Raw genomic sequence first — 10,213 nt, 5'->3', positions numbered from 1 at the left:
AACCCCGCCGTGCTCTCGGGGTCCCTCGGCCGTTCCAGCAGTGCCAGCAGGCCCCGTTCCCTGCTGCAGGCCGGTAATGGTTTGGGGGGTTTCGTTTCTGGCTTCGTGCAGATCTCACCCACATGGTTCACATCATCGACACGGAGCATCCCTGGGACGTCCATTCCGTCAACTCCGGCCACGTGGAAGCCATCACCTGCTTGGAATGGGATCAGTCGGGTGAGCTCGAGGCCTTCTCAACGCTCACAGGATCACAGGTTTGGGTTGGAAGGGACCTTTAAGGTCACCTCCTTCCAACCCCCTGCTATAGGCAGGGACACCTCCCACAGCCCGGGTTGCTCACAGCCCCATCCAGCCTGGCCTTGGATGCTTCCAGGGAGGGGCATCCGCAGCCACGCTGAGAATCCAGTGTCTCACCGCCCTCATAGTAAAGCATTTCTCCCCGAGAGCCAGTCTGAAGCGACCCTCTTCCAGTTTAAAACCATTTCCCCTTGTCCTATTGCTACCTGCTCTTATAAAAAGCTCCTCCCCAGCTTTCCTGGAGGAAAACCACTCCTACTTCAGGCTACTTTCCACAGCAGTGCTGTGCCACTCGATGTAATTTGGCGTTGCTTCACAGCTACAAAGTGTTGGGCTCCGTCAGAGCTGCACGGGGTGGCTTGGTTCCTCACCTGGCGATTGGCAGCACCCAGGGTTCTTACAGGGCTGTGTCTCTGCAGGCTCCAGGCTGCTCTCAGCGGATGCAGACGGCCACATCAAGTGCTGGAGCATGACTGACCACCTGGCCAACAGCTGGGAGAACACCGTAGGCAGCATGGTGGAGGGGGATCCCGTGGTGGCCCTGTCCTGGCTGCACAATGGTGTAAAGCTGGCACTGCATGTAGAGAAGGTTTGTCAAGGGCTGGTTTGGGTCATTGGTGGGAGAGCTGGGAAACTCCTCTGTGTGTTTCTGCTCTGCCATGGATTTCTTCCGTGGTGCTGGGCACGTCAGATAGGGGAATCTTTGAAGTTAAATGTTTCCTAGCTCCTGCTGAGAAATGCAGGTAGGGTGCCTCGTTCTTTTGGTGCTTTAAGCTTGTGTTACTCAGCCTGTTTCAATCTCTGTGGCTGTAAAATGGAGATAAAAGCACGTGCTGGCCTACCAGGGGTACCTCAGCAGAAATGCAGTCGAGGTGAGGAGGTTTGTTCCAGGGATTTGGTAACGGGAGCCAAACGTGGACAGAGACTAGCTGTTTGTTTTGAAGCACATCTAATTCTGATTCAAAAAAAAAAAAAAGAGAAAGTCTGTCAAGTACAAATTAACATTCTGCATTCTGAAATGTTAAGTCTTGCACAGAAACGTAGTGGGGCTGTGCATTGTGTTGGGCAGCAGCTGGCACTGCTTATCACCTGGGGAGAAGCCTTCCCCACGTCACATCTCAGAGCTGGGTGTGTGGGCTCGATGCCTGGACTCCGTTTAGCTCTGCTGACCTTGCTGCAGTGACTCAGGGGAGCAGAACTCTGCAGCTCTGGGTGCTCTGCAGGCATCAGATGCTGACATCTTTGTGCTGACAATCTTTATTCACAGTCTGGAGCATCCAACTTCGGGGAGAAGTTTTCCAGGGTCAAATTCTCCCCGTCGCTGACGTTGTTTGGTGGGAAGCCTATGGAGGGCTGGATTGCTGTGACCATCAGTGGGCTGGTGACAGTCTCCCTCCTCAAGCCCAACGGCCAGGTGCTGACATCCACAGAAAGCCTTTGCCGCCTCCGTTGCCGCGTTGCCTTGGCAGATGTCGCCTTCACTGGTGGGGGAAACATCGTGGTGGCCACTTCAGACGGCAGCAGTGCCTCCCCTGTCCAGTTCTACAAAGTCTGCGTGAGCGTGGTGAATGAGAAATGCAAGATAGACACTGAAATCCTACCTTCCCTCTTCATGCGCTGCACCACCGACCCTGCCCGCAAGGACAAATACCCAGCAATCACTCACCTGAAATTCCTTGCTCGGGATATGTCAGAACAGGTGAGCATCTGCTGTTGAAACAAGCAGGAGTTAAGTGGGTAACAAAGGAGATAACAGTTTCTTCCTCCCGTGGCTTCATCTCAGAGCTGTAGGAGGGGAGCAATCACGTCCTGCAGTGATTCTCTGCTGTTTTTGGACTTGCTGCTTGTTCAGCTTCAGTCGAACTGGTTGCACTTGGTAGGTCTGGGAGTCTGAAAAAGCAGTCTGAAAAGCCCCATTCTTTATTAACCTGATTATGTCTTTATTTTATGACTCTGCCAATGGGTATTGTGAGTGTTCTGCTGGACAGTCCGGAGAGGTTCTGAGATATGAAGTCTTTCATCGACTTCAAAGCGGTCCCTCTCCAGAACACTTGGAGCTCTTGATCCATGTGACTTAATTTAGCAGCTTAACTCTATTTGTCATGGTAATATGACTGTGGAAATCAAAGTGGTTCAATGAAGCTGAAAAACTCTTCTCTCTCCTGTTTCCCCGTGGTTAGGATTGAGTGCCCTGTTGGAGAACACAGTGTCTGTTTTGGCTTCAAAGTCAGTTCTGTTCCTGCCCTTTTCTTCATGTTTAGTCTGTGATGTGTGGGGCAGCATTGGCAGGTTGCAGATTGGTGATCATCAGTGATATGAAGAAGCACAGGCTGTAATAACACTGCAGTTCTGCCTCTTTTTCATTCTAACTAGAGCTGGAGCCTTCACCTTTATGTGTTGCTGGTACAATCCTTTGCTTTTCATTAGTGGTGTATGGGCTAATTAGGAAAAAGAGCCTCAGAGCAGAGAGGGAGAGGGGCTGAAAATGCTACTGAGTAACGTGGCTCCCTGTTGTGAATGCTGTGCCTACAAACAGTATGGCTTTCCCTTCTGCAGGTGTTGCTTTGTGCTTCCAACCAGAACAACAGCATTGTGGAGTGCTGGTCTCTGCGGAAAGAGGGCTTGCCTGTCAACAACATCTTCCAGCAGATCTCTCCTGTGGGTGAGTTCCAGCACCAAGAACTTAAGAACAGGAGTGTCTGGTCTTGAGGAGGTCTGAATGAGGGTGGTGAGGCAGGGACTCCAATCCCTTATCACATATTTATTTGTATTTCAGGTGTTCTCGGCCTCACGCTCTGTTCCATCCATTTGTTTGCATCTTAGGCAACAAATTGATGGTTTCCAGGAAGTGGTTTGTAGTTGTTACTTTCACTCAATAAAAGACATTTTCTGTTTTGCTGTGCAACCACTCTTCCTGCTGAGAGCAGAGCAAGCTGAGCCTTCTAAAGGCAAAAATGGTACAGTGTGCAAGTAGCTTCGTTGAGCTGCCCTGTCTGCACATCTCTTCCACTTGATTTCAAATGTAACAGCATCCAATCCGTGCTGTTTGCTCTGCTGAAATGCAAAGGGTTGTTTAACATAAAGAACTGTTGATCACCACCAGCAGAGCCTTCCATCAAAAGTGATACAGCGAAACAAGTCATTATTGGTGTGGTTTCTGAGCTCGGAAGAATGTGGGGAGATACAGGGGAAATACACTGGTCTGCATAGAGAAATGTGGGCAGAAGTCAGGAAGGGGCACTGTTTTCTGACCCCTTTGGACAGAGATGTCTCACTTTATTTTTCCAAGTTGGAGACAAACAACCCATGATCCTGAAATGGCGAATTCTTTCTGCCACCAATGATTTGGATCGTGTCTCAGCTGTGGCTCTGCCCAAGTTGCCCATCTCCCTCACAAATACTGATCTGAAGGTGGCAAACGACACCAAATTCTTCCCTGGACTGGGTAAGGAGTCTCTGTTTTCTTTCTCTTAAATATATGATTTCTGCCTGAAACTTTCCCTCCTCGTCTTCTGAATTGTAGCTGAAGGAAGAATTCAGAACAACACATATGAGAGATTGATACAGAAACTTTCCAAGGCATTGCTCGTCCTGTTTCATTTCCATGGGGGGATGCATACCTCTGAAATGCTGGTGTGGCTTCAAGGCATGAATGCGCCTGCAAGCCCACAGCCTTTGGGTGCTGTGCTGTTGCCACGTGCACCTTTAGTGGCTGTTTTGCTGGGTGAGGTCAGGGTTATACCAGAATTTGCTTTTGCTCAGCTTTGGTTGTCATCTCTCCCCAGGTCTGGCATTGGCTTTTCACGATGGCAGTGTCCACATTGTTCATCGCCTGTCCCTGCAAATGATGGCTGTCTTCCATGGCTCTTCTTCCCAGCGCCCAGTGGATGAGCAGACTATCAAAAGGCAGAGAACTACTGGCCCCCTGGTTCACTTCAAAGCCATGCAGCTCTCCTGGACGTCTCTGGCCTTGGCTGGCATTGATAGCCACGGGAAGGTATTGTGTTCTGTTACGTGGGCTGCTCTCCTGGGATCTCTATCTCTCTAAATGGTGATGGATCATTCTGGAAAGCTCTGGGAATGCCATTTCCAGCTGCGTGATCCACGTTAAACAAGGTGTGATGCATCCCTTTACTGGAGGCTTTGTATCTTCGGGCCAACAATGAGCTGCAGGTCACCCTGTGTTACGCAGTAGCTTTTGTGGAGAGCATTCAAGCCAGTTCTCGATAGGAATTTTCCTTTGCCTCCTCCATTCAGCTGAGCATGCTTCGTATCTCCCCCTCCATGGGCCACGTGCTGGACATGAACACCTCCCTCCGCCACTTGCTGTTCCTGTTGGAGTACTGCATGGTGACTGGCTACGACTGGTGGGACATCCTGCTCCACGTCCAGCCCAACATGGTCCAAAACCTGGTGGAAAAGCTGCATGAAGAATACACACGGCAGAGCGCAGCCCTGCAGCAGGTCAGCAAGAGTGGAATCTCTGTTTACAGCAGAGGGAAGTGGGCACAGGGAGAGGGCTCAGCAACGGGGCTGTAACGACCTGCCTGCGCTGCCTTTGAATGCTCTACTTGAGCAATGCTTGAGGTGTGAAGAGCCACTCTTGGCACGGTGTTTGTTGTCACCAATCTCTACCTGTCGGGGAGTTCTGGTGTGATGTGAGAGCCTATTTTTGACAGAGGTCGTGTCAGAGTACTGGGAGCAATAGGACCGTTTGTATGTGCATGAAACAGCACTCGCTGTCCCAGTCGTTCACACAGCAGAGATGCAGAACAGAGGATAAAGCAGTTCGTGAGCTGATCTTTCTACCTTCACTCCTGAATGTTTTCTCATGCCTCAGGTTCTCGCCACACGCATTGTTGCCATGAAAGCATCTCTTTGCAAGCTCTCCTCCAGCACGATAGCCCGTGTTTGTGACTACCATGCCAAGCTGTTCCTGATTGCCATCAGCTGCACCCTGAAGTCACTGCTGCGCCCACACTTCCTCAACACCCCAGATAAGAGTCCTGGGGACCGGCTCACAGAGATCTGCTCCAAGATCACAGATATAGGTGGGGATTGCTGGTCATGTCGGGCACAGCTCTCTGAACGTCCTGCATCAGCTCCTTTTGGACTCAGTGTGAAATGTCCTAAGCTCCTAGTTGCTTCCTGGGTTTGAGGAAGAGGGAAATGAGGGTGGAGTGTGGGTCCATCTCCTGATTGAACCAGATGTTTTGCTTCTGTTTCAGACATTGACAAGGTGATGATCAACTTAAAGACGGAGGAGTTTGTCCTGGAGATGAACACATTGCAGTCTCTGCAGCAGCTCATCCAGTGGGTGGGGGATTTTGTGCTCTATCTACTGGCCAGCCTGCCTAACCAGGTGAGAGCCTGGGCTTCCAAAAACAGTCTCTTATGAACCTCTTCCACCTCTAAGCTCCGTGGCATCCTCTACAAGTCTGTCTGCTGTCCTGTAAATGGAACAGCAGCTCCAGCAGGTTGAGTTTAAGCCCCAATCCCAAAATGTTTCTCTTTGCAGGGCTCTCCTGTGAGGCCAGGCCACAGCTTCCTGCGAGATGGACCATCCCTGGGCATGTTCAGGGAGCTGATGGTGGTGATTCGTATTTGGGGGCTGCTGAAACCAAGCTGCCTCCCCGTCTACACGGCAACCTCTGACACTCAGGACAGCATGTCCCTCCTCTTCAGGCTTCTCACTAAACTCTGGCTGTGCTGTAAGTGTTTGCCAGTTTCCTCAAACAAAAGGATCTTGCCTAATTTGGGTTGTGCGTGCTAGAAATAATTGCAGGGGGTAACTTTTGAGTGGGTCTGTAGTTCTTTAGAAAGGGCAAGTGGAGCTGCCAACTTTATTGTTCCCTGTGCTGTGTTGGCGGATGGAGGAGGAAACTGCATCCACTTCTTTCAGTCTGTAAATGAGATGTGTAAAGATGACGCTGGTTTTTCCTCTCTTTCTGCTTCATTTTCCATGCAGGTCGTGAAGAAAATCACATCACAGAGCCAGATGATACCCTGATAGATGAGTGTTGCCTCCTGCCCAGCCAGTTGCTCATTCCCAATATTGATTGGTTGCCTATCAACGATGGCATTATCAGCAAGCTGCAAAACAAACAGCTTGTCAGGCTGCAGTTTGGAAAAGCTCCTGGGCTCATTGGTCACACTGTCTCTTCCCAGTTTGATGCCTTTGTAAGGTACAAAGATCTGAAACAAATACATGGCGTGGTTGAGAACTCTCCAGCTCTGAGGGGTCATTGGATCTGGGATGCCTGTGTCACAAGAGGATTTATTATCTTTGCTTGAGTTCCCAGTCATTAGTGAGTTAAAGGACTGAAATGAGATGGCAGGAGGAGGGGGGGAAAGTGCTCATTTGTGTTTAGATTGATGTCAGCATGCCTTTGAATCCAGTGGCACTTTACAGAGTATGTAGTCATAGCCTGGGCCCCACTGGCCATTGAAATGCAGCTCACTGTCCTGGCAACAGCCTGTAGAAAGTGATACCCTAGAAACGATCCCATTCTTCTTCCTGCACAGGGCACCTGGTCAGCCCAAAATTGATCATCTGAGAAGGCTTCATTTAGGAGCATACCCAACAGAAGAATGCAAGTCGTGTACCAGGTAAGTGGTGCAGACTAATCCCTTCCATGCAGAGGAGGTCTTGGCACAAACTCAAACTGTCTTTTGTCATTCAAAAGCTCCCTTGGTCTCTGTTTACCATCCCAGCTGGTATCCCAGTAACTTCTCATGTGATTTACGCCTGCAGGAGGAAATGCTGCTTCTAAATTAAGGCTTTTCGTTTATGGCACTTTGCATTTAAAGAAAGCATTTGTGGGTATGATTAAGATGTCCCTGATGTGGAAGAGGAAGATCCTTAAATGCTTGTTGGAAAGCAGGAAGGCTGACTCAGGATAGCTGCTACTATCATTGCAAGTGCAGCTGTTAAATTCAAGTCTTACTGCCTTGCCTTGCAGAGTAACCACAGCTCTCTGAGAATTAACTTCATTCCTCACTGGCAGTTGAAATAGTTTTTATCTAAGGGCTGAATGCTGCAATGTGCGATAAATATGGTGTTGCTTTAACAGAAAAATGTGAGGACCGTCAGATGACAAAGGTAAACAGAGACCAGAATTTGCCTGTAGGGTCTTTATTGGTGATGAGATCCCTGGCTCAGCCTGCAGGCTGCCCTGTTCTTGGGGAGGAGGCAGTGGGTGCAAATAATGGTACTGTTTGTGGGTGATCTTTCAAACTTCACTTTGCTTTTGGAGTTTTTTTGTGCTGTCCCCCCACAAAAAAGCATCGACAATCATGTGATTGAATTAGCTCTAACGATTAGTTTTAATAGTAAGTCTCTGTAGCAGATCATTTATATAAGATAATATCTGCTGTTTTGTGTATAAATAACAGCTGGGGGCTGTTGTATGAAGACATCTCTCTGTCCCAAGGTGTTTCAGTCCTCAAAAACATCACCTGCAAATGGCAGAGGATGATTTCCTCCTCACTCCCTGCTCGCTGTGTGACCAGAAGTGCCAGCATTGCTGGTTTGTTCCCTGCCCTTCCCATCTTTGTGCCAGGCTGTACCTCTCTTCTGCTTTCTTCCTTTCCAGGTGTGGCTGCGTTACGATGCTGAAATCTCCAAACAAAGTCACTGCTGTGAAGCAGTGGGAGCAACGCTGGGTGAAAAACTGCCTGTGTGGGGGGCTGTGGAGGAGGATGCCCCTCAGCTATTCCTGAGAGCACCTCCGTGGGGCACGGAGAGAGCAACGGGTGCCAAGTGGAAGAGCTGGAGGTGCTTTGGGAGCGAGGAGCTGCAGCCCTTGTGAGACAGCACCCAGTGGTTGGCTGGGAGTGCTGATACGTTTTTCTTTCAGCTTCAACGCTTGAAGCCCTAAAAAGAAAAGAGGGGAGGAAGGAAAGGAACTTTTGAGGGGCTCCCTTTAGGCTTTACTCTGTGAAGTTTTCCCCTTGCCACCAAAGGCAGTGTCAGCTGGAAGCCAAGGGCCAAGGAGGGGGGAAACCTGCTGCCCTCGTGTGTCTCTGGGCTGACCAAGCAGAACGACTGAGCCCTGCAGTCAGGCCTGGCACAAACTGAGTGGGAATGAGGGGCTCTGGGGGTACACAGAGAATCTCCAAGCAGAGAGGAGCAAACACTTGGTTCCTTGTGTTCCTCCTTTGCTGTGGGCTGCTTGGGAAGCGTGGCACGGGTTCATCAGTTCCTGTTTCCTTCTGCAACTCCGTGCTTTGAGTGAACTTGGCTCCAAGACTTCACCATTGTATGTATCTGTGTTCTGGTGGATGCAGGAGCAGGAACATGAGGCTTGCTGCCTGGAGCAAACCCAGCCACGTAACTCTGAGCTCTTTTGTAAATAAAAGTTCCCTTAATTTCGTACAGAATGTTTGGTTTGTTTGCAGAACTTCAGCCCTCTTTCATGTGACTTTGGTTGTGCAGGAAAGTGGTGTGAATTGCACCTCTGTTAGGAAAGGAGCTGCAAGCATTTGCAAAATCGAATGGTTTTCAACCTTCTATCAGATTATAACAGGCAGGAGAGGAGAAAACTTGGGGTAATGAAGAATGTTGTAAGTCTGCAGCTTCAGACAAAGCTGAGTGCTGCAGTGGGTTGGAGGAAGAGCTTTCCTAGCACACAACTCAGACCGAAATCTGAGTGCTTTTAGCTGTTCTGTGAGGGTGGTTGGAGCCAATCTGGGGCTTGGCTGAATTCCTGCTCAGCTGGATATACATCTGGGTGTCCTCTGAGACCATTTAAGGGAAGGATGATGCCATTTTTTTAATATTCACATCCCTCTGGGAGCGAGTTTTCATTTATTAGTGAAAAATTGAGCTGGTGGTGAAGAGCTCAGCCCTCAGCTCTGATGTTTTTCTGCAGAGCCGGTCTGTGCCTTGCTATTCTTCTGCTAATTAAGGACAGTCAGATGGCTAATTAGGAAACTACAACTCCTTGTCAAGGCGGGTTTTCCCCTGTAAGTAAAACTCATCAACGTGGGTCCTTGCTCATCTCCTTTCTCTGGAGGAGCACTTTGGGGTTATTTAATGGCTGTGGCACACAGAGGAGAGAGCAGAGCTCTGTTCCTGCAGCCTGCCCATGCCCTGTGCATGCAGGCAGTCCCTGCTCTGCAGGGCAGCATCCAACCTCACCGTGCTGTGGGGTGCAGTGTTGTTCCTTTGGGGTGCTCAGTGCTGGGAGGGAGGTGTGGGGTCCAACCCCCATGGTTTATTGGGTCTGCGTGCACTAAGGGATGGGCTCAGGGATGATGGGGATGATGGGGATGACACGGGGCTGTCCTGGCTGTGCTACCCCCAGATCTCAGCATCTCGCACCCCCCCCCCACCTCCCTTGGCTCTGCTCCCCACCCCACTCAGTGCAGTTCTGCCTGCAGCAATTGGCGTTGCTTTATTATGGTGGTTGCAATACAGATGTGTCCAGCAAAGCCTGCAGCAGTGCCTCCCCATTCCTGGGCATCTCTCAGCCCCCCCTTGGACCCCCACATCATAAGCGGGAGCTCAGGGTCCCCATCCCCCTCTGTGCCCAGCAGCGTGGGCTCAACGCGTGGCCACGTCCTCATCCCCATCCCTGGAGGCCATGATGCTGTCAATCCATTCAGCGTAGGGTGCAATGCGGGTGTAGATGGCTGGCTTCTTGTAGTTGCCACAGACACGAGAGCCGGCCGTCACCACCCCCTCAGCCACACCATTGCAGACCAAAGGACCCCCGGAGTCACCCTGTGGAGACGAAACTCATTGCCACGTGGCTCTCAGGCTGCAGTTTTGGATCAGCCTCACTGCTGTCCCCCCTGCCAGCCTTCACAGAATGGCCAGGGTTGGAAGGGACCTCAAGGATCACGAATTCCCTGCCACATGCAGGGCCACCAACCTCCACATTTAATAACAGGCTGCCCAGGGCCCCAT

The 10,213-nt window shown here is 50.4% G+C and overlaps 1 protein-coding gene across 1 annotated transcript; it reads left to right on the top strand.

Moving 5' to 3' along the window:
• Positions 1–80: 80 nt before the first annotated feature.
• MED16 (mediator complex subunit 16) lies at positions 81–8,682 on the top strand (the record flags this gene model as incomplete). Its single annotated transcript, XM_003213255.4, has 13 exons — positions 81–219; positions 720–889; positions 1,568–1,999; positions 2,857–2,962; positions 3,590–3,745; positions 4,086–4,297; positions 4,558–4,764; positions 5,141–5,351; positions 5,529–5,662; positions 5,819–6,011; positions 6,269–6,485; positions 6,826–6,909; positions 7,896–8,682. Coding segments are annotated over 13 exons (2,388 nt in total), but the record flags the coding sequence as incomplete, so codon positions are not given.
• Positions 8,683–10,213: the final 1,531 nt, after the last annotated feature.

This window comes from Meleagris gallopavo, chromosome 30 (assembly GCF_000146605.3).
Source record: "Meleagris gallopavo isolate NT-WF06-2002-E0010 breed Aviagen turkey brand Nicholas breeding stock chromosome 30, Turkey_5.1, whole genome shotgun sequence".
Taxonomy (NCBI): Eukaryota; Metazoa; Chordata; class Aves; order Galliformes; family Phasianidae; genus Meleagris; species Meleagris gallopavo.
Note: the sequence above shows the minus strand (reverse complement) of the source record. Positions and strands in the feature narration are given on the sequence as shown.